This window comes from Poeciliopsis prolifica, unplaced genomic scaffold (assembly GCF_027474105.1).
Source record: "Poeciliopsis prolifica strain line A6 unplaced genomic scaffold, Auburn_PproV2 SCAFFOLD015, whole genome shotgun sequence".
Taxonomy (NCBI): Eukaryota; Metazoa; Chordata; class Actinopteri; order Cyprinodontiformes; family Poeciliidae; genus Poeciliopsis; species Poeciliopsis prolifica.
This window is the reverse complement of record NW_026562390.1, coordinates 1,988,652-2,013,864: the sequence shown is the minus strand read 5'-3', so window position 1 is coordinate 2,013,864 and position 25,213 is coordinate 1,988,652. Positions and strand designations below refer to the sequence as shown.

Genomic DNA, 25,213 nt, shown 5'->3' with positions numbered 1-25,213 from the left:
TTTGTCACAAAATTTGCCTGTGTGTGAAATAGATTTTAAAAAATGCAAACAATATTCTGAGATTTAGCAAACTCAAATAATTTAGGTTATCTCAGCCTGAAAAGTTGAAAATGAATCTGATTTTTATGTAAGTCGGTGAGAAGGAATGTTTTCTCTGTCTTTAAATAACTACAAGGTGAACAAGAATAACAGTACTTCAACACATTTTTACTCAAGTTAAAGTGAAAAGTAGCTCTCCAGATAACTGAGTGAAAAAGCATTTGTTTAAAAGGCAACAGAAATATTAACGGATCAGAACATCTGATTTAAAATGATGTAATCTGACACAAAAAAGAACGTTTTTTCTACATTTTATACCAATTTATTTAACTTAATTAAGTAGTAATTTAATTAACTTATATAATTACAACTGATGTTGGTATTTTAAAGATAATATATATATATACCTTACATTATATAAAAACTCCAAATTAAGTTAAAAGAAAAAAAAACATTGACAAATTACACTTTTCAATGCAAAATGTCAAATATTAACAGCATGTTAGTAATATTAGCACAGTATATACCTATAAATAACATAATTGATATTGGCAATACTGGTAAAGTAAAACAGCATACTTTGGCCATTGTATACTTATATAAATATAAGAGTACATTTCTGCCAAAACCTCAAGATATTCTAAGAATAATTTCAAAAATTTTCAGAGAAATCAAGAAAAATTTCAGAATTTGAAAAGCCAAAAAATAAATACATTTTGAAATTTACCTCAGAAGATTTCTAGATTTTTTTCTCAAATATTTATGAAATTAATCTAAAAATTTTTGGATGTTTTTCTAGCAAATTTTCCAAATTTCAAACTTGATTTTTCTAGAAAATCTCAGATTTTTTTAGCAGAAATTTCCTCCCTGTGTCCCCTCGTCTATAATTACCCTAACATGCCATCACAATTTTGATTAAAACCTTAAATAAACCACATTTGTTAATATTCTTGACATACTGATGACATTTAAAACACGTAACATTTAATAAAACACCCAACATTTAATTTTCTGCTTCATTGCAGCAAAGTCAAAACATTCGTTCTTGTCACTCCAGCATAACAAAAAGAAACACTGCTTTCAAACAAACACTTTAAAAAATATATACCTGCACACCTTTAAAAAAAAAAAACTTTTCTACTTTGGATTATATTGCAAACACACTAGAGCTACAGCCACAGTGGAGCGACGGTAAATAAGAAATATGATTTCTGTGTCGAGTTTTTGCAGCCCGGCTTCCTCTGCTGCTAATAAAGCAGCTTGAGTCTCTGAGGTCGCTCGTGTTTCGGCGTGGAGGCTCAAAAAGCCAACGAGAAACGAGCAAACAGAGCAAAGAAGAAACATCTCACAGTTATACATTTCAGCAAAGCTGCAACATGTCGGCCTCCGCCGCTCTCCTCGTTCTGCTACAGTCGAGTCAGAGCGTAAACAGTCGCCCGGGTCAGTCGCCGAAGTCCGGGATGTCATCGTAGGAGTAACCGCGGTAACCCTTGGCGGCGTAGTAGGCGATCCTGACGTGGTAAAAGCCGGGCAGGAAGACCAGGAGGCCTATGACGATGATGGGGACGGTGCGGTTGGGATTCTAGGAGCAAAACAAAAAATAAACATCAAATAGAGGAGATGAAATGAAAAAGCGAGGTAGGAAAATGTGAACCAGAAGCACAGCAGGGGGCTTTGCTTTTATGAGTGAGTCAGGGTGCAGCGCTGGACTCCACCACCAGATGGCAGCATCGTGCACCGAGTCCATGCAGGTAGGCGTCCCTGCTGGTTTTCAGAGGTGCACTGCAGCATCACTGCAGCATCAAGGCTTTAAAACAATCTGTTTTTCTGTGTTGGTGCAGAACTAAAGCCGCAGTGCAGAACTTTAACTCTACATCTTTAACTTTCCTCACTAAAAACGAAGGCATTGATCTGGTTTGGCAGATAAACTCTTTGCTTCAATGTTGGCTGTTCAAAAACTGTAATTGAGATTAATAAAAAAATAAATAAATACAACAAAAATCATTCATCAATCAACTGACAACTTTTCACCAAACAGAACTTCTACTGAACCAAATGTAATCCCGTAATCTGATGCTGGTGGATTTACTTCCTTTACTTGCGTTTTTAAAGAAATTAAAACTTGGAGCGAGTTTGTGAGTCAGTGAGTGGATTAGCGAATGACTAAGTTACTGAGTGAGTGAGTAGGTGAGTGACCAAGTGAGTGAGTGAAAGAATTAATAAGTTATTAACTGAGTGAGTTAGCAAACATGAGTTACCGAATGACTGAGTTACTAAGCAAGTGAGTGAGTGAACATGAGTTTGTAAGAGTTAGTAGTAATTCAGTAATCCGGGCAGCAACTTACTGAGAGAGTGAATATAACAGTGAACACATGAGTGAGTAGGTAGTATGTGAGTGAGTGAATTAGCGAGCTAGCAGGTTACGGAGTGATTGAGTTACTGAGTTAGTGAGTGAAAGTGTTAGTAGTAACTGAGTGAGTGAATGGGAGTGGTGGTGTTAGTGAACAACTGAATGACTTACAGAGTGAGTGAGTGAATGGGAGTTAGAAGAGTTAGTAGCAGTCGAGTAAGTTAGTAATTGAGTGAGTTAACAAGTGAGAGAACAACTGAATTAGAGACCGAGTTACCGAGCGAGCAAATAAGTGGGTGAAAGTTAGTAGTGAGTGAGTGAAAAAGGCAGCTGAAGGAGCAACTTGTGTCTAATTTAAATATTTGTAAAATCCTGAGATATAAATGTATTTCTGACATTTTTGTTACCATCAGTGAAGCTTTTTCTGAGGTTTGGTTGTGTTAGCTGCAGCTGCGAAGCGTCTATTTTCAACGTTTGTCTAAAAACAGAGGCAGACGCCATTTTGACTGCACTGATTATCAGACTGAAAGCAGCCATGTTTCATGCAGGTGAGTCAGCTGAAGCATCCTCAGCTTTCACAGCTCAGCGGGTCGACTAATGGGACCAACCCAGCGGTAAATTCTGCTCCACCTGGCCATAAAAATATCTGTAGCACCAAGTGGCATAAATTATAAAAACTGTTAATGTGAAGCTTAGGGTACATGACTTGCTACTTTATTTAGTCAGTGAAACTGTTTAAGTAAAATAAAAGACTCTCTACTTTCACTAAATGGTCCAAAAATGCCACAATCCAATAAAAATCCATATAAAATATTTCAATAATTTCTTAATCTGATAATAGATAAGTTAGGGATTGTCAACTTTTAACATGATTAAGAGCATATTTTAAATATTTCATTCTTCTGTGCTGTATTAAGGACCACAAGCTCAACAATTCAATATATAATTGTTAAATACTTACATATTTAAGATGGAATTCATTATACAGTAAAATTAAATAAAAGTATTTTAAAATAAAATTGTGTTATTTAATATTTCCCCTTGCTACGAGCAACAACCTGTACAGGTCACTGGATTGCAATGATAAAATTAATCATACAATTATTTGGTTTTTACATTTAACTATTTAATTATTGTATTTAATAATTTATTAAAACATCTAATATGTTTTACCTAACGAGTGCATGTAATTAGAATTTTATTTAAATAATTTCCGAAGGTCTTTTAGGGTTTTTCTTTGTACTCTAGTTGCTTTAACAATAATATTTGTTCCAATATTTGACCATTTTTAGGAAAATATTGACAGGAATCACGCAGACATGAAAATGCTACAAAACTAAAATGAACCAGTGCTAAAAATGCATAATTTCCAGACTTCAAACTCACCTCGACATTGATGATCCCGGTCTGAAACAGGGCTCCCAAAATGATCAGCAAGGAGCCAATCAGGAACAAGATTACTGCCACGCCAATCGCCTTGTACGGGATCTTTGGTGGACTTTTCTTGAACTAGTAACACAGAAAGTGTAATTATTATGCAGTGAAACAAAAAAGCTTTTCAATCAGCATATAATTTGGCACCAATTCATTTAAACACTTTGCATTTAAAGTTGATATCCGATAAATATCTGTATCGGTTCTGATGCTAGGCTTTACTTATTTTACATTACATTTATAATTCCTAATTACACTTTCTGAACCATTTAACACAAGTTTGTTGAACTTTGTTTTAGGAATGCAGCGATACAAATATTTTGGCTGATACCAATATTTGATATTTAATATTGCTTTTATTGCCGATACCCAACATTTATCAATACAATATACATTTATTGTTTTGGCACCTTTGGACAAAAAAAACAGCAACAAGATGGGAATTTATATTGGTTGTTAATATTCTCAGTTTTATTTTGCAAGCCGATACCGATATCCAAAAAAAAGAAATATTACTAAAATCAGCTGATACCAACGTTAATGCCGATATATCATATCTCTAGTTTATTTTTACATATTTGACCAAAAATAATCAACTTATTAATTTTGTCATATTAAATTTCTTATTATTTATTTACATTGGCTATTATAATCCTAATTGTACTGACTGAATAAATTAAAGGGTTTTTTGCACGTTTGACCAAATTTCTTAAGTTGATCAAAAAGTTATCAAATACATTTTAACACATTTAAAGTAAAACAAAAAGGGGACATTTCAAGTCAATTTAAGTTTTTTTTTGTTTTTAGTTTAGGTTTATTTAGTGATTTGTTTTTCTGTGTCTCTTCAGTATCAGACGATACTAAATCCTAGATATCGGTATCAGAAGTGAAATAAGTGGCTCAGTGCCAATTCTAAATGCATAATCAAAAAAAAAAAAAAATGCTAAAAACTTAACGATGAGGCGCTGACCTGCAGGTCGATGTAGCCATCGTCGTCAGCTGCCAGTCGAGAATATTTGACCTTGTTGTTGGATAATCCAGCTGTCAACATGTTGCTTCCAACGTCCGTTAGCGTAGCATAACAGCTGTTTGGGCAGAGAAATGCAGGCTGGTAGTCCCAGTCATTTACAGCTTTTTATACGAGTTCTGATGAATCCAAACAAATAGAAACCTGGCAAATGAACAAGGTCGATATAAAGTCAGGAGAAGTTTAGTATTAGTTTAGTAACATCCAGATGTGGATTAATCAGGAAGTACATCTGTATTTATTTAGTTAGGTTCATTTCTTGTCCCATTGCTTAAAGGTTGCATTCAACCATCCATTTTCTATTGAAGTAAAAAGACAAAGGAAGAGAATCTGGAGCAAGTTTTGGATTCACAATTAGACAAAGACTTGAAAAATGAATAATGTGTTTAGATTTTACCAGTTTGTAAGTTGTTTGCCTTTAAACCAAGTTGGAAACAATAACTTAACTCATTGCGAATTACTTTGTAAATGCGCATCTTGTTAGGGTGATTTACACAACTAATTGTAGAAATTATTTCACAAAATTAATGTTTTTAACTTCCAAAAATAACTGCATAGAAGAGAAAGCGTGAAAACATTAACAGTTTAATCTTTTTGGCAGATATAAAAACTTCTAGACCTAAAATATCAGAGGGAACTCCAGTGTAAGAAGTTCAAAAATAAGACATTCTGAAGCTGGTGAGCTTAAATCCTTGAAACACAAAATGAAAATAAAAAACATTCTGAAAAAGGCCAGGATGTAAACAGGAGATAAAAGCAACCCTCCTAGCTAACTGTCAGGCTTTTTAATGTCTTATAAGTGTCTGTAGAGATATATAGGACTCCATTTAGTCATCGAAATGGAAGAACAGGGATCTAGTTTACACCTAATGGGTTTGAAAATATCTTCAAATTGTTTGTATGTTGTCAAAATTACATCTTTGTGCATTTTTATGCTAAAAACAGAGTTGTTCTTTCTTTTATAGCTTACTAAAATTACTAATAAGGGGATTAGCTACCTTGTGCCTTTTGTGATGTCATCCTTAAAGCCTGTTCTTGTGAAGGTTGTTTATTTCTTGGACAAATAATTACAATAAAACTAGCAGGAACACTGAATAAGGCAGGTTTTATAGTTAACAGCTAAATTAAAGTAAATTTTATTGGTTATAATAATAAATCTGAGTGGCTGCTTTTAGCTGCCTTAAAAAGGAGGTAAAAGTAGAAAATGAGATTTTTGATACAAGTTTAATCAGTCGTCAAACTGAAGATGTTTTAAAAAGGCACTCGGGTTTCCTAATACTGAATTAGGGTCATTTTTAAAACGCTTAGCTAATATATGAAGGATTATTCGCTCAATTAAAATGCTCTTGGTTGAGTTTACCGTTTTAGTAGCTTAATTAGCTCCAGCATTAGCCTCCAACAAGTTATGCTAGGAGGAAAATAACACGTACAAAAATAGACGGACACGACAACTTTAGTTCCGCCGCTGAATCTCTTACCTTTACATGAGGCAGAATAAACTCAGTTAGCCTCGCTGTGATGCTAAGTTCTGTCCCATTCACAGTGTTTCCATTGAGGGAAAAACTTCCTTGTTTTTCCTTCAAGGCGCATGCGCACACGCAAATCTCACGTCGAGCTGTGATTTAAAGAGGAAGAAAACAATTAGTCATTTGTAATTAGTTTTTAGAAAGATAATTATTGTGAATGGAACGATTTCTTTTAGATATATTTTTAAATAAATGTCTTTTAAGGTTGAATACAGTTGAATATAGATGCAGTAAAGTGCAGTAAAATGTACCAATTTTTCTATTTAATCTCAAAATTGCTGAGATTTTTCTTGCAAATATTTTAACTTTTGAAACCCAGGAATGGTTTTTGTTTTTTCTGAAAAATGCCTCATATTTTTTTGCAGAAATTAATTATTTTGCAAAACTTTTACATATCTGCAACACTTGCTGCCACAGATTCACAACAAACAATATTTTATATTAGCTTCTGTTGTCTGCAATTATAGCTTCTTTAAGTAGCATTTCTGACTGCTAGTTAAAGAAGCAGTCAGACTTGCTGATTTAGTTAGGTTGGATGTTATGCCTGAAGTTTCTGAATATAAACATCACTAAAACAGGAACATTAAAGTCTCGTTTAATGTCAGATGATGGTAGGAATAAAATATAGTTATTTGTTTTTTACAGCTGCTGATGGATATGTAGAAAAATTACTGCTCCTTAAAGCCTTATTTACTGAAACAGTTATTGCATCCTTGAAAAACAACAAACTGACTTTTTGTTCCAGGAACAAAACGTCTCCCTCCTCCACCTGCAGGGAACAATATAAAATTTACCGTCCGTCTCTGCACATGGCAGGAAACCAAGGACGTCCCATAACAACAAATGGCACTCAGATACAAACTCCTCACCATCATAAATAAGGCGGCACAGTTAAAGCAGCAACGCTTCAATCATTGTGAAAACCACAAATAATAAAAAATGTAATGTTGAAAGCTTTGACCATCACAACTGCAGACTCCAAACCGCATGTCAGCAACATCCTTTTGTTTCTATATTAAATCAGACTCAACATCTGCACAGCTGAGGATTTATGAAGAGACAGGATCCATGTTTAGTAATCCTGATAGTCGTTATTTAACATCCCAGCTGTTGCAATTGATAAAAAAATTAAATGTATCTGTTTAAAGGGGCAGTATTATGTGTTAGTACCATTTTACAGCTTAATTAGGTAACTAAGTTACCGTCCAGTTGTTATAAAAATGCTACATATAAAACTTGACTTAATAGAAAATTTACTTTGTAAATTAACACCTTGAAATTGGGCCTCTTTTGACCCGTTAACAGAATTTTTACCAGTGTTTCACAGAGAAGTTTAATGAGCTCAGCAGTTTCACCAGGTGTTTGCTAATTGCTCCTGGCTAGTTTGAAGGAGCCGAGTGGGAAACTGCAGAGGAGGAGCTAGGTAAACTCAAACATGCATGAAAGAATTGAACCAACTCTCCAGTTTTTTTTTTTTTTTTTTCACATTATGACATGACGTAAAGCTCTAAGAAGTAAACTTTATAATCCTGCATATGATCTCATGGTAACAGATTCTGGCATCTGTTCCCTAAAAAGAGGCTGCTGGAATCGAATCCCTGCATTTGGAAAATATCAAATGTCCAGCAAGGTCCTATTCTCACCGCTGACAAAACCTGAGCTCCTGCTGCTCTGACGGTTAAAAATAAAACCTCTGTGAGGCAGAGAGGCTCCTCTCGCTGTGGGAGGGCTGGCAGGAAACTCGGCTCACCTCAGAGAGCCCGGACTGCTGAGTTCCCAACAGCTTTTGATTTATCTGAGCATCTCTTTGTCTCATTTTTGATCTCAGAGATCATGTTAAAGCCTTGTAACCCAGTATGAAGTAAAAAAATATTTCTATGAGAGGTCTGCAGGATTTCTGTGTCTAGGAAGTCAGAAACTGCATGAACTCCGGTGGAAAATGGGAGGAAACTTGTTAAAATGACAACTGTTAGTTAAGAACTTCAAAAATCTGCCATTTACAAAAGACAAGGGAAAAATAAAGAAGCCAAAATATGTCAAATAAGACCAAAACTGATTGTTTTAAACATCCAAAACATCATCCAATATGAGGAATATACCAAGATTTTTTCGTTTCCATATACACACAGAAAAAGTCCTAATTTCTTAAAAATTTAAAAATGGTTATCCAAACTTTCTGAATATCCTTTGATGTTATTTCCTTCTTTCCGTGGATTTTTTATTCATTTCAACCAATTTCTGTGTTTGTACGGCCTGACTTTGTGAGCTCCAGTGTTTCCATGTAAAAACATCAAGTAAAATATAGTCCTAAAACATTAATTAACGAATCTGAAACCAATCAAAACAGCCCAATTTGAAGCTTAACATTTACTCCATGTTAAGCTGTAAGGTTTACACTTTAATGTTTTGCAGTGTAAGATTAGAAAGAACCGCTCTAGCTTGCTAGCATGAACGTAATCCCTCTGTTTGCAGAGTTTAATACAGTCCTGAGGACGTCTGAGATAAATCCCAGCCATTAGCGTCTGGCTTTAAGCATCGTTTCCACTTCATTTCCTTCTTACTTACTTCTGTCTTTAGCAAACCTCAGAGTCTTTACAAGTTAATGAAACCAAAGGGCTCATTTCAAATCCTGTTTGGCTCATCTCTAAATGCATTTGTTGAATAATTGGGTACACAGTACGCATTAATTCAGCAGGTTAAGTAATACTGCAGATGCTCTCTCACTTCTCTCCAGAGACGTTTTCATCTCAGGGAATTAAATTAGGATCGACGTCATCTCTCTGGAATTCATTTAGCCGCATCTCTGCAGAGAGGGAAACGCTGAAATGCTGCGCAGGTCGACCTGACGGAGGAAACACTGAAAGGTCGCACAGGTCGCCCTGACGGAAGGAAACGCCGAGACGCCGCACAGGTCGGCCTGAAGGAGGAAACACTGAAAGGTCGCACAGGTCGGCCTGAAGGAGGAAACACTGAAAGGTCGCACAGGTCGGCCTGACGGAGGAAACACTGAAAGGTCGCACAGGTCGGCCTCACGGAGGAAACACTGAAAGGTCGCACAGGTCGGCCTGAAGGAGGAAACACTGAAAGGTCGCACAGGTCGGCCTGAAGGAGGAAACACTGAAAGGTCGCACAGGTCGGCCTGAAGGAGGAAACACTGAAAGGTCGCACAGGTCGTCCTGAAGGAGGAAACACTGACAGGTCGCACAGGTCGGCCTGAAGGAGGAAACACTGAAAGGTCGCACAGGTCGGCCTGAAGGAGGAAACACTGAAAGGTCGCACAGGTCGTCCTGATAGAGGGAAACGACTAGATGCCGCGCAAGTCGGCCTGACGGAGGAAACACTGAAAGGTCGCACAGGTCGGCCTGACGGAGGAAACACTGAAAGGTCGCACAGGTCGGCCTGACGGAGGAAACACTGAAAGGTCGCACAGGTCGTCCTGACGGAGGGAAACCCTTTCCGTTATTTCCCCCCATTTGCTTCCTTCTTTTTTTCTTTTTCAAATTGTTTGGATTGTTTGTTTTTTTACGCGATAAAGCAAAAAATTATTTGATTCATGATTTCTTTAACTTAGAAATGAAAGTTCAAAAGTTTTCAAACTTCAGATGAATTAAATCAATGCCAACAATAATTTAAACACTTGAATACACAAACTTGCATTCTGTGTGAATAAATAAAAGTTACATTTAAAAGATAAAATATTGGTGTACAAACAGAAGAAATATTGAACGACGGTGGAAAACTGAATTTATTTGATGATTTCTGTGGGGAATAAATTCTCATTTAAGTCGCTCGAAGTATCACAGAAGATTTATTTTATATTTCCAGGCTTTCAGATTCGCTCGCAGTGAGCTGCAGAGAAATACCAACCTGTTTTTGCTCAATAATTGTTGATCTCCTTAAGGATTCCTCTCAGCAAGCAGAGTTCAATATTTTCTTCTGAGCCCTGAAACAGAAAAACTTCCCTGAAAAATACAGAAAGCAAAAACTTTTAAGGCAACATTTTTACTTTACAAACAGCCCTGCAAAGGTGGATAGTTACAGAGGAAGCCAGAGATGGTCACAAATGAAATTTAAAAGTTCTACAGAGTGGCAGTTTTTCCTTCCACTAAGCTTTCCATCAGTATGTCTGCATACAAGAGAAACTAGCTAGCCTCTTTAGCACGTACCTCTGGTGTCTTACTTTCTTAAACTATGAGATGAGTACAGTTTCATATTTTAATTTCTACAGAGGCACAGTTTTTTCTTCCACTAAACTTTCCTTTAATATGTTCATTAGTAATAACATTTTTTGGTCTACCCTGTCTCCTGGATAACTGTTTTATCTTCAGCCTTCCCCATAATAATTGTACATTTTCAAATAAATTAAATTCCTCTGTTTGTGTAATAATTTTTTCTTCCACTAAACTTTCCTTGACTGTGTTTGGAACCTGCTTCATTAGTAATAAGTTTTTGTTGATTACCTTTACTCTGCCTGCTGGATAGCTACTAATTCCCTTGATTATTAAATAATTATGAATGATCTAAATTCTCCTGTTGCTTTTTTCATTCCACTAAACTTTCTTTTAATATGTTCATCTCCAGCTTCCTTAGTAACAACATTTTGTGGTTTATGCTGGATAACTGGTAAGTCTTCAGTCTTCCCCGTAATAACTGTACATTTTCAGAGAAATTAAATGTTCATGTTTGTGCACACTTTTCTTCCTTCCACTTAATTTTCCATTAATATGCTGAGGTTTACTCACTTTTTGGAAGATGTCTATAACTTTCAGCATTCTCCATGATCTTAAAAATGTATTGAAAATCCTCTTTGTTTCTCTTATGCAACATCCACGTTTCACTCTAGAGACAATAAATTTAACCTTGTGGATTTGATCGCTGAGATAAACAACCTGCAGCACTGGAAGCGCTAATATGTATTTATTCTTTCTTGTATTTGGATGCAGATAAAATAAATTCTGCTCTGCTGAAGGTTGCCTTGCTTGCCTTGGGAGTATGACTAAGCCTGACTGCATTAAAATGCACCAACATCACCAAATAAATGCAGGAACGGATGACAGACGCCTCAAACATTTAAGTACTTGGACAGTTTTACAGAAATAAGGAGAAAAGTAGCCAGAATACGTAAAAAATATACTCAAGAGTAGCAATACGTCAACATATTTGTACTCAAGTAAAAGCAAAAAAGTGACTGATTGTTTAATATTTTAAAATTACATCAGACGGATTAATATATAAAGTTAAGTGGAAATTTTGGTATTTTAAGGACAAAAATTACCATAACTAACTAAAAAATAACAAAATCGGACAAAAGAATGTTTTTACAAAAAAAAAATTTCGCACGTGTCAAAGTCAAGGTCAAGCTGCAGCTTTTTACACCAACAAGTCCTTCAAGTTTTCACAAATCTGCAAAAGTCACAAAATCAACAACTATACATTTTTGTCTCATTTTACTGGAAGTTTTCTCAAATTTGGTCAAAAACATTGAGTTTAAGTGACTTGAAAACCGATACAGCAAGTAAGAAAAAGTTATATTTAACATCAAACATTAATGCAAATATTGTAAAAATTTATTGGAACAAAATCTGTAATTTTAAAGAAGATACACTATAACAATCACAAAATCCTGGAGGAACAGCTATTTATTGATATTTCAAAAGTTTAATTGGGTTCGGATGATGTAATCTTTAAATATTAAATAATTCGATCAGTTACTCAGTACTTCAGTCATTTTTCACTTTTACTTGCGTAAAAACATTTTGAGGTAATGCTACTCTGCCCACCTCTGAATGTAATCAGGTAAATGTAACTCGTTGCCAATCGGTTCTGGTTTCCCTCCTCCTGAGCCGGCGGCGTGACGATGCGAAGCGTTGACGGCGGTCGGGACGATCCAAACGCATCAATAACACGGTAAGGATGATAAACAGGCTGCTTCTTCTCTCGGGTTATTGTTTCAGGCTGATTTATTTATAGCCTCTTCGACGGGCCAGCAACTTTACCACAGGTGTCTCAGGCGTCTGTGATCAAACGTTCCCGTCCTTCAACTCTGCCTCAGACGCAGAGGTAATATATTTATCTTCAGTGACAGAGATGTCTCGTGTGTCTGCTGCCTCTGGCCGAATCGATCCAAGTTATAGATCTTCCTTCTCTGTGGTTCAAACTTTTTGGTTGTGCATTTTTCTCACATTGTCCTCCTTGAACTCTGTATTGTGTTTTACAGTTGCTTAAAAGCTATTACTACCAATTTTCTCAGGATTGGACGCTCCAGCAAATTCACTCCAAGGTCGCCCACATGTAATTATTTCTGAAATTACAAAAAAACCCAAGATGTCCATCTGAGACTCTACAGGCTATTTTTATTTTTAAAATCTTAAATAAATAAGCATCACTTAACCTGGTGGGGACACAATTAAAGCCTGGTGGCCCGCCAGGCTTATAATACACTGGGGAAGATTTAATATTTTCTCCACTGTTTTTACAATTAAAGTATCAATAAGTCTGGAAATATTTGTACAGGTTAGTGATGCAAATCCTGAAGATCGAGACACTGAATTGGTGTTTCTGTATTAAAAGCTGTTATGTTTACAGGAAATGTAAAATATTACTGGGTAATTATGTTATTCCTTTTTTGTTGTTTTTATTTTCTGAAACTCTCCCACTGGTCACTTTTATTGTCATAAACTTCCATTAGATTTCAGACAGCATTCCCCTGGTGTGAAAAATTAACTGAGAGTTGCATTTAATTTGTCAATCCTCCGTTTTCCTTCCTTTCCTCTGCAGATTTTATGATTGAAACCATAAACTTTACATAACCTGCAGCCGAGCCGGTGTTTGGGGAGTTTCTCCGTATTTTTTGCTACCTTTCTAGAAGCAAATATCAGAACTCCTTAAAGGTCAGATTCCTCGCCGTCTTGGCAGATGGGTATCTGGAAGAGGCATTATTGCACCACTATTCCCACTGCATCCCCTCATAACTGATGTTGTCTCGCTTTGGCCGACTGCAGGCATTAAACCGATTACACTTCGGCAGAGTCTGCCTCTCTCTCTCCACTTCTGCTGCCAGGGGAAGACAAACACACAGCCTCCACTTGGCACAGAAATGTGTTTTGTAGCTATCAGCTTCAGCTGGTTAAATACTAAATTATTCATAGGCAGGTAAAGGCTTGTGTTGGTGAGATTAGAGAACCTAATTGTGCCTTTTGCGGAGACAATTTGCCTTTCACTGAACGTCAAGTTAAGAGGAAATTAAGGGTAGGAATTTATCATTTTGCCTATAACTTATCATGATCAAGATAAGATTTCTGATTTATTATTTTCATGAGAAAACCTCCAAAAACTGTCTTTATTTAATATTCCATACAACCCTGAATGCACGCTTGTAGAGAGGGTGTTTTCACGCCAGATAACTTGGTAGATTTCATTGGGTTGGGGACCAAAATTGCAACATTTGTTACATTTTCAGCTGCTGTGGTTCGCTTTCACACCGTAATACATGAAACAATCCAAACTAATTGAATAAAGCTATTCCCCTCCTCGCCTGTGGGGGCGCTGCGCAAAGAACTACTGAAGGAAATGACACAAAAAACTCCATCTTCACAAAATGTAAACAAAAATGGAGTATTGGTTAGGATTTATCTTTTGTTTTTCGTAAAGACTACAAGCTAATTCTCCAGCTAGCACCAGACTCACACGTTTATTTTGGTTGCATTTACCCAAAATGCCCTGCGTTGTAGTCCACTTCCTGCTTTTGCATATGTGAGCGCTTGGCGTTCACATTTGCATTTGAACCACACCAAAGTTCACTTCAACCAAAAGAAGGTTTATAGTTTCTTTTTATTTCATTGTTACTTTTGGTCTCACGTTAGTTTTAGTAGTTTTAGTTAGTTTGTTTACTAGATTTATTAATTTGTTATTATAGGTTAAACATTGTTTACTTTTAGTTTAGCTTTGCTTAGTTACATTAGTAGTTTTAGGTGAACCAGAGTTTGCTTCACACCTCACCAAGTAAACTGGTGATTTGGATTAAAGTGAACTAAACTGGGCTGATGTGAATCCTTGATATCAGTTTAGAAACACAGATTAAGCTAACATGTTTTAGAACCCAGAGAGAAACTACGAATGCCTGGAGAAAATGCTAAAATCCCTGTAGAAAGACAGAATATCATGGAAAAGTAATGTATTTCATTGATTTAATTAAAAAGTTAAAATTCATTATGCAAAGTTAAATCCTTACTACCACAGTTTTTTCTTCCACTCAACTTTCCTGCTTTAAACACCTAGATACAACCCACTGTGAAAAACCAGATTCTTCATTTAAGATCTTTTATGCCTGTAACTGACTCTGTGATGGAAAGTGTCTGCTGAGTAACACTCGCACTTCCTCCTTCCACTCAACTTTCTGTTAATGTGCTTGTTTACAAAGAAGAAAAATATGTTTTCAAAGCGAGACGACAGAAAATGATGAAGCCTGAGTTAAATGATCCATAGCCGATGACTAGGAAAGACTTTGCAGAGGTCACCACTCAATCACAGCCACCCACACTAAAGGGCGATTTAGACACTCCAATTAGCCGAACGTCTAATTTATCAGAGTCACTACCTTACAACCCACATATTATCATAACCTAATGAACGGACCATACAAGAATAAACTGAACCTATTTTTATAACATCATACAAAATTAAGAACAGAGAATATCAACTGCATGTGTTGCAAAAATAGCACTAGTCCAACATATTTTTACTTGAGTAAAAAAGTATTTGGTAAAAAGTCACTCAAGTACCGAGTAACTGATCAAGTTACCAATCATTGAATATTTAAAAATTACATCATTTGACGAACCAAAATATAAAGTTAAGTGGAAATCTTGGTTTTTAAGAACCAAACTGACAATAATTCACATGAGTAACAAAAAAATAACAAAATCACGCAAAATAAAATGTTTTAAAAAATATTAACAAAAACTTTAACAAAAATTGCAAACATCTGTCTGGTGAGTTTTTGGTTAAAACATGCCTGCTTTTCATTCAGTGGGTAGAAAATCCAGAATTTTTACTCAAGTAAAAGCAGAAATACTTCATAATGTTATTACTCAAGTAAAAGAAGAAAATACAGCATGGTAAAAGTAATTTCTTTCCCAAAAAAATTTAAATATAACCAACTCTAAGATCCCAACAAAACTATTTATATAGATGAAAAAAGCCCCAAAACCTTCAAATTATTATTTTTCCATATTTTTAAAAAAAGTAAATGTAACTAGTTACTACCCAACTCTGCCTATAAGCAACAATCATTTCTTTTTGCAGAGGACAATAAAGCAAGAAGTTGAAGAAAACCCAAAAGCTTTGTTTCCCGTTTCCAGTTATTACTCTTGGAACCATTATTTGTCAAAATGTCAGTTGAGCGAAGCTTGCAATTGCAATTTCCTTGGTCCCAAATCAAAAGGGGTGACAAGTAAGATCAAATTTTACAGAGACTGCTTTCCGTTTCAGAAGGGAGAGTGTGCAGTTTAACTCCTTAAGATTTGCTGAAAATGTGGAGTGAGGAAACAAAGGATCTGAACTATCCAGCATGTGATCTATTGAACTAGTTTTAATTTTAAAATATTTCAAACCATACATTTGAAAGCTGACCTTATATAATTCTAAATATATAAAAGTAACTACCAAGACTATTTGTTGATGATTAATAATTAATAATGTTGAAAATGTTTTCTCAAAAGTAGTAAAAAGCACATTTCTGAGTTGGAACAAGTTGCATAAATCAGAGTTTTATGTTTACTCTGTCAAATATAGTAGCAAAATTTTAATGCTTTTCATACTGAAGCATATGACTGTCATCTGCATATATCGTTAGGCTAATAGCTTAACTGCCTAAATCATATTTATTCAAAAATACTTTTTAATATTTGAATAAATATGATTATGTTATTAGGCTAACAATATGAAAAACACTAAAATTGTAATGCTTTGTTGCAAAAAACGGTTCACTGACGACAACTACCCTTGATTTTAGATGTCAAATTGTCAAAATAATCTGAAAAGTTTAATTGTGTGCATGATTTAAAAAAGAAAAAGGGACTACAACGCTATGCCAACTAAGAAAACAAGGTCAGGAAAAAATGTTTTCATTATAAAAAAGCAAGGGAGAGGTAAGAAGGTCAGCTATGCTAGCTTGACTATGACAACTTAACATGTAGAGGTGCTGTGAAATCCGGTGTTTCAGTTCAGTAAAAGAAAAAAAGAAAAAAGTGACTTAAACATATCAAATCTGACAGATCATCAGTAGATCCAGTGTTTAGATTAGCTAATCAACACTGCTGTGTTAGCTTAGCTAATAGTAGTGGCAGCTAATCCACCACAGCAATCAGTTATTAATAATCGCAAAATAAACAAGCCTAAAAAATTAAAATTGTAATGGACTTCTCTACCTGCTTTTCCACTCACCACTATAAATTTTAAACCATTTACTGCTGCTTCAATGTAAAGTTCACTTCTCTTCCTTTTACCTAATTCAGTTGTTGGATTCTTTAATTTTGCCTCTGCAGCTCCTGCTTCCGGCTTTATTTGTGAATATCTCTTTTTCAAACCCTGTTTTTCAGCCAAGCTTCCATAGAAACCCAGCCGCCAGGGTCAGGCTCTTATTCTTGACATTAGTGCGGAGGCGAACGCTCCAGACGTGAATTAAAGTTTCTCCTAAACCGCCGACCCACGCAGCGCTGCACAGAACAAACCGTCAGCTTCGCAGATTTCCGGGCAAATGTGTCATCCTGTTTCAAGGCCACGTCAACATTTAAAAAGTGAAGATTTATTTCTCTTCTTTGAAAGACGGAGAAAATACTGAACCATCTATTCTCATCTTATTGCAAGATTTACAGATGTATGGAATCACATCAATGTCAAGTGTAACAACAGACATTTAAGAAATAAACTAAAGCAAAAAATATTCACACAGCAGATTTTTGATTTGCTAAAATCAGATTTTTTTCTATAATGTTGCTCATATTACTTACTAGATGCAACAAAATGTGACCTCTGTTTGAACATTATACCAGTAATACCAGTATTTACTGATATTAAATGTCACAAAGTCATATCAACACAAAATAAGTTAACAAAAAGAAAGTAATGATATTTCTTGGAGCATTTTTCTGTAGATGATGCATTTCACTGACAGACCTCTTTCATAATGTCATAATTCTAATATTTTTCATGTTTTACCATGAACGGATTAATTTTCTAGTATTTCTTCTCCTTTTTTCTCCATTGTTTATTTATTTAGATTTTTTTCCCTGTCATTTGCGTGCCGCTGGAGAACGACTCTGCTAGCTAAATGAAACCTGCCGTGCGTCACAGCCAAGGGGGAAACAACGTGGAAAAACCTTTAAACAACTCAAAACCATCGTTTTTCTCACTCTCCGTGTCCCGTTACCATAGCAACCGACAAATATGGCATTTATGTTTCAGGATTCGACATCGAAAAACACTCAAACGTTTCCCACAAAAAGAACAGGACATCCAGTCAGTTACAGTTTTATGTTCTCAGGCTTGGTGTTTATTTTTTGATTAGTAATAAGTGATCGCTGTGGTAGATTAGCTATCACGGCTATTAGCTAAGCTAACACTAGCTAATTTAAATACCTGATCTGCTGATGATCTGCCAGAGTTGGTGTTTAGGTCGACCTTTTTTAAAACTTTTTAACTGAACCGAAACATTCAGAATTCCACATCTCATCTTCAAATCAGTTTGTCATAGTCAAGCTAGCATAACTGAACTACTTCCTTCAACCTCACTATTCTTTTTCCTGATCTAGTTATCTAGATGTCATAGAGTTGATAATTAGCACCAAGGCAAAACGTTGCTCTTATTTGCATATATTTAAGATTTAGCACATTATATTGACAACTTAACAGCTAAAACCAATGCTAGCCATCGTCAACCAGCAGCTTATTGCCCTTCTACGGAGATATGGAGGTGGGATCAACATCAATATCCATGCTGTAAGTTGGGAAATTTATTATTTTTAATTTCTTGGATGAAATATTTGCTACATTAATTATTCTAGAAAACCATTTATTATTTCTATTTTTATCACCAATTTTGGCATCATCAGTCCTCCATAGTATGATAAAAACTCAAACATTTTTATCAAGTTTTTACTAAAAAAAAAACTTGGTAAAGCCAGTGTCAGCTTAAACTTTTTCTTTATAGTAGAAACAAATAAAAAGAAGAATTAAAAAAAATAGGATTAATTATAAAGAGGCAACAAATTATAGCAATGTAGATATTTTTGATTATCTCTGATGACAGTGAATAAATTTAATCATTTGAACAAGTTGTTACAAAGGAAAAAGATTATTTAGGCTTTTAAGTGGTTGTAATTTTTTGCTACTATTTACTATCAATCAAGACGTTTTCTAATCAGTTTTTCATCTGTATTAGCCTCATTATTAGAGCCGTAACTACCAGATCCAGCTCATAATTTTGTTATCAAACATGCAAAACCAGAGAAGCAGCACTCCACAGGAGGTACTTTGGTAGTTGGTGTGTGAGGATGCAGGCAGCACCTCACACCTCAGAGCGCGCCGGCGGGAGGCGGAGCCACAGCGGATCAGGTTGGTGGTCCACTCTGATTGTATTTTCCATCAGGGGAGGCAGCAGGACCGACTGCAGGAAGGAAAATCACTTCCTCCACTGCGTTCTCCAGGTTTTCTCTGGTTGACGAATGGCTGCCCTCGGAGAAAATTAGCTCAATTCTCCTCTCACACTCTCAACAGAAAAATTTAAAAAAGGTAAGACTTTCTTTTTCCTGTTTTTCTCCTTTCATCCTGCCGTTTCCTTCCTGTACTAAACTACCAATCAGTGCAGTGAAGCTTCCAGTTTCTAAATATTTTGCTTGTAATTTGGGATGATTAAACATGATAAAAATGTAATCCTTTCAAGAAAACAACAGGTAGGTTGATTTAGGAGTTGGAGATTCAGACTAAAAATCCCTTAAACAAAATGCTAATTCAAATTTAGCGGTGGATTCCCGCAGATGCATCCCATCAAAGCGAGAGCATCGTAATCACGGCTGTCGCTCAGGCATTGAATTATGAATTTCAAGCAGTGACTCATCCCTGAGGAGAATGGCCAACATTTTAGGAAATGGACTTCTTCTGATTTAATTCATCACTCGAGTGCTTTTCGCTCTGCAGACGATTCAACAACCGATCGCAGAGTTTGGAGACGCGCCGACGAATCTAAAGTGAGTTTTTATGAAGCTGCAGTGTGCAAGTTTTACAGAAATATGTTTGTTCTTTAAGTCGTGACCAGAGTTGGGTTGTTTTTATATTTACTGGAGTAAAGTTTTGTTTTTTTCTAAATGTACTTTTTACTTTTACTTGAGTAAAATTTCTGGATTTTCTCCCCACTGAATGAAAAACAAACATAAATTCACCAGACACACACCTGCAGTTTTTCTTAAAGTTGTTTTATTGAGACAAACTAATTTGGAAAAATTCTCTTTAATTCTTGTTACTTTTATGAATTATTGTAATTTTGTTCCTTAAAAACCAACAAATTTCCACTTAACTTTACATTTTGGTCCAGCTGAAGATTTTTCAATACTACATAATTTGTTCAGTCACTCAGTACTCGACTTTTTTACCAACTATTTTTATTAAATGTTTGCATTTTGTACCCACTTAATGAAAAACAAACATGTTTTAACCTAAATACACCAGACACACAAATGCAGGTTTTGTTAAAGTTTCATAAGCTTTTTATGGAAAGAAACTGATTTAGAAACATTTATTGTGCCTGATTTTGTTATTTTGTGTTTATTATATGAATTATTGTACTTAAAATACAAAATTACAATATTTAAAAATGGTGTAATTTTTAAATATTAAATGATTGAAATGTTTGAACAGCTGCTCTACATTTTTATCATTATCATGAGATCCCAACATTTTATACAACTCTGTTCAATTATCACCTAAAATGCGTAATGGCACAAAAAAAAATCGATTGACAAAATATGAATACTTCTACCAGACTCTGTGCAACATTTAGAGGATAATCTCTCAGATAAATATTCAAGCTTGAGCAGAAAGCACCAATGGTTTGCTAATTGCTGCTGACTAGTCTGAAGGAGCTGATATATGATACGGAAGCTTGAAAACTGCAGCTCTGAGGAGGAGCTGCGCTTTGAGGGCGGAGCTAAGCCCACCTAGGCGTTTTGTTCAGCTGAATGGCTGAATGGAGATGAAAAAAAATCTCAAACACGCCTGAAAGACTTAAAGCGGCAGTCCAGGAAATATTCAAACATTTTTCTTTGCTACTAAACTAACCGAGTATGAATACTTCTATGACGTTCAGAGGAAAATCTCTGAGAAAACCTTTAAAAAACGTGGCCGCCTTACAGTACATCCCTATTTTCAAGCCACATTAGTCCGACTAACACCGCCCTGATTCCCTGCCTGTTTCAAACTGATCGGCGTTTTTCCCATGATGGTTTCCAAACATCAAGGACAAAGCTTTAGTCCATTACATCCTCTAATGCAGCAACGTGAGCAGATCCGACTTTACATTTCACATGCAAATTAAACCGCTGGCTGCTGGCTTTTGATCAAATCTCATCTCTGGAGGACGAGAGCAGGTGTTCAGTTTCAGCTACTAGCAGAGAAAATGCTGGTATCATTATAACATCTCTATTATTGTCGTGTTTTTGCAGCACAAATTGTACAGAAAGAATGAAGTGTCTGCAGAGAAAGGCGGCGTGATTCTGCTTCCAGTGAAGCGATGAAGGTTGGGAGGGCAGGGAGGAGATGACCAGCCTGAAAAGGTCATTTCACACATTATAACCCATCATCATTTCATCTGTGTGCTGCTCTCCGCCTGCTGCCCTGCAACAATCTCACTGTACATGAATGAAACATGAACAGGAGAGTTTGGCTGCATCACGACCAGCCGCCGTGCTGAGCTGGGAATTAATGAAGCCGTTTAATCGCCTCAATGTTGTGCAGCTCCATTGCTCATGCTAATTGATTCATTTGTCCACCAGATTCACAAAGCAGATAGCAGCAAATGCAGGAAGGAGGAGGAGAAACTCCGCCCATGAAGTTAAAAATATGGCAGCCATTCTCACCAGTTCTTCTCCAATTTTTCAGGCAGTTTTCTAGTGTTTGCACATTTTATTTTGGAAAATTTTTATATCTTAAATGGCATACAATTTAAAACCCTTCTGGACCGAACATATTGGCAACGATCCAGACCATTTTGCGGTACCGTAACTCTGCTTCTCTTTGGCTATCTGAAAAATTCCAATGGTTTCTGAAAGGAGAGATGTTGCGCTTTCCAGCCAACATCTGGTTATTACGGTAATTTCACTCCCGCCATAGCAGGGAGTGATTTTCCTCTGATGAAACACACCTTTAGTAGACGATAAATTGCAAAGATAACTCGCTGGACATTGAAAGTTCCAGTTGTTATGGATAAATGTGCAAATATATTTATTCACAGGACAATTAAAGAACTGTGTACATTTAAAAAAAAACAAAAATATCCAGGCGGAGATCTGACACTCGAGACTCAAAGGGTTAAAACCGCTTGTTGCCAAGAAGACTAAACCGCCGCTTTTAAATACAACTTCAATATGTTTTGTGCCAAAAATGTCTGTTTTGGAACAGGCATTTGAATAATTTAATTTTGAATAATTTATTATTATGAATGGAAACCTTTGCAATAGATTTAAAAATGTTCTAGAAAAAAATGTGGTAATTTCTTAGATTGAAAAGTAAAACAAATGCTAGAAAAAACTAGGAAACTTTGTAATCAGTCTCGGAAATTCTCCAGAAAACCATTCAGAATTTTCTGAACTTGAAAAGTAAAACATTTTCTAGAAAAAAAAAAACTCAAACATTTTGCAACTGATCTAAAAAAAAATAAAAATCCTAGAAAACAATTAGAAAATTTCTTAGCTTGAAAAGTCAAAAAAATGCTCAAAAATATAAAACAGCTCAAGCCAGAAAACAGTCACTTTTAAAACCTGAATAAAATTGTATGTTGCTGATATTAAGTTAATTCTAAGAACAACGAAGCCAATCTGAAGCAGTTTCTACCCAGTGAAAAGAACCGATATTTTGTTTGACTGCAAAAACATTCAGGCGTACCAAATTACCAGCCTGCAACAGCAGCAGCAGCATAAATCGCTTTACCTGTCAGCGGTCGTAGTGTTGTTATGCCCATGCAAATAAAATCTACCGATTGCCACCCAGATGACTTCCCAACATAAACATGTCGCCTGCTGCTGACTGACTGCGCCTCTAAACCAGAGAGCAAACGGCGTGTTGCTGCAGAGGAGTGAAGCATCAGTGATGCTGCTTTTCTTCTGCTCAGCATTCACTTATTTCCTGGTTGACCCTCATTTCCCTCTAACACAACGACACTCAGACGGAGAACGTAACAGAAAACAAACAGCTGCTAAATACAGGAAATGCTGACGAGAAAAAAATATTTGCATCATTGTTTTGGTGCCCACTTGAGGACGGCACCTCAAAGCCGTATCGAGGTCGCTGTAGATAGCAACAAAAAATAAATAAACTAGAGAAAACTTCTACCAAAAAGCTTGACGTCCATCTCAGATATTTTCTAGAAAAGAACTTGGAAATTTCCAAGCTTGAAAAGTCAAAAAATTTTACGATTAATCTCAGAAATTTTGCAGAAAATAATTTGGAAATTTCTGGGCTTTAAATCAAAGATTTTCAGGAGAAAACTCAGAAATTTTGAGACTAATCTCAGAAATTTTGTAGACAAAAATATATTTCTGAGCCAGAAAAGTGAAAACTTTGAATGCTAAAAATTTTCAGAAATGTTCTAATTTTTTTCTAGAAAATTTCTAGAATTAATCTGAAGGGTTCCAGTAGTTTTTTTCTTACAAATACTCAAGTTTTTCTAACTCTAAAAATTTCCAGATACTTTTTAATCTCAAGGTTCCTGAGGTTTTTCTAAGTTTTCAGCTTTTCAAACTAATTTCTAAGTTTTTACTAAAATATTAAACTAGTAAAATTTCAGAGGTTTTTGGCAGAAATCTACTTTTATCTACATCAGACTTAATGCTTTACTTATACATGCTAAACAGGTGTTAAAAACTATCATTGCAAATAATCTCTCCACCATTGTTTGGCGCCCCTCTAGAGTAGCACCCACATGTGTTGCATAGAGCATGACCTGTTGTTTTGACACCACTGACTCCTCACACTGAGGAATCTCATTACAACTGTATTCAGAGTCAGTTCATTCCAAGCAGTTCGCCTCAGGCTCCAGAAATCGCAGCATCGAGTGATAGCGCGTGTGCGGTTCCGCCTCACAGCAGGATGTTCAGCACAACAAGTCTGTGATTCTGCACAAACGTGCGACGACGACTTATTTTTTAAAAATGCTTTTTCATTCTGATGCAGCTTATCTCTGTCGGCGACATTTGTCACTCTGAAAGGTGCGGAGTGAGATTATCGGCACCCGAAGCGCTCGCAGGGGGGTTGTGTAGCGCAGTCCTCACGGTTCAATTCTCTGCCTGTCAGCCGACGAATGACATAAAGCCCAACACACACACACACACACACACACACACACACACACACACACACACACACACACACACACACACACACACACACACACACACACACACACAGACCTTCAGCAGAGCTGCGCGGGCGCCTAGTGGACTGTTTGCCCTTAAAAACATAATTATATGGCTTTCATTTATCGTTTCGCGACATGCTTGGTTGGGTTTCTCATAACGCCAGGAATGATTTTGCTGTTGCTCCCTGGAGATCATCGTTTCCACTCTGGTGTCTTTGTGTTTACATCTTATTTTTATTCAAAGTGATGATGCTGGGCGCTACTTCAGAGCTCCAATATGGCTAACTGAAGCCAGGAGGTACTTTGGTCCAAAAGCAAAATTATTATTTTTAACTTTAATGAGAAAGAAATACAAATGTCTACAAAATAACAACAATTAAAATGATTCAACAAAAAGTAAGTACATAAATATCCACTCCTTTCATGTCAGTATTTCTGCTATGTTTGGAAATTCTGACTTCCAGTCATTTGGGGGAACAACCCCTTTGGGATCAGATTTCCCACAGGGAAACTGGGAGTACTTTACTGGATCCAAACCTGTGACGTCCAGAAAATCGGCTTGAAAAACTCCAAAATTTTGAGATAAATATCAGAAATTTTGTAAGAAAAAAATTGAGAATTTTGAGTTTGAAAAGTTGAAAATTGGCTTGTTCAAAACATTAAACTTTGTAGAGAAGAAATTAACATTTTTGGGCTCAAAGTCAAACATTTTAGACGTTAAAAATTTTGAAAATTTCAAAAAGTTGAAAAATGTAAGTTCACCCAAAGTGGAGCAGTTTAGTGGATCTAGATAATTCCTGGAGCCAGGCGTTAGTGGGCCAGATCATTACTGATCGACTCTTAGATCACGTATTGGAATCATTCTGATCAGTTTCTCTCAGTTTGTTTCTCCTGCGACTCCATCTTGGTGTCTTCACTTTGAGAGATTTGACTTGCAGAGGCAGAAAGACGACAGGGTGAGACACTTCTGGGTAATTGTGTGTATTCTCTACTTCATTACTCTGATCTCTGCTGCAGATCTAATGAAGGGAGAAGATTGTTATATATACCTTTGAACCTCATTGGAGATGTAATTAGCTTTGTTTTTCCATTTGTGTCTAATGTGTTTTGTCATTTGGCTTCTCCACCAACAGAGAAAGAGCATCACTTCGGTTTGTTCACTGCTAAATGTGACTATTATGAACATTTTTTCTTCTTCTACAGACATTGTGATC

At 36.1% G+C, this 25,213-nt stretch overlaps 1 protein-coding gene across 2 annotated transcripts in view; it reads right to left on the bottom strand.

Annotated features, from left to right (window-relative positions):
* Positions 1–186: 186 nt before the first annotated feature.
* LOC129366745 (transmembrane protein 230-like) overlaps positions 187–25,213 on the bottom strand; it is a 33,554-nt gene continuing 8,527 nt past the window's right edge. Inside the window, exons 3-7 of one of the 2 annotated variants that reach the window (XM_055040752.1) lie at positions 10,244–10,319; positions 6,329–6,465; positions 4,794–4,969; positions 3,776–3,898; positions 187–1,621 (exon numbers count right to left, since the gene is read on the bottom strand). In XM_055040752.1, the coding sequence (XP_054896727.1) occupies positions 1,481–1,621; positions 3,776–3,898; positions 4,794–4,874 (345 nt within the window). In that variant the 5' untranslated portion in view covers positions 4,875–4,969; positions 6,329–6,465; positions 10,244–10,319 and the 3' untranslated portion in view covers positions 187–1,480. Of the gene's footprint in view, positions 1,622–3,775; positions 3,899–4,793; positions 4,970–6,328; positions 6,466–10,243; positions 10,320–25,213 lie in introns of those variants that run through there. The other variant, XM_055040751.1, reaches the window with a different exon arrangement.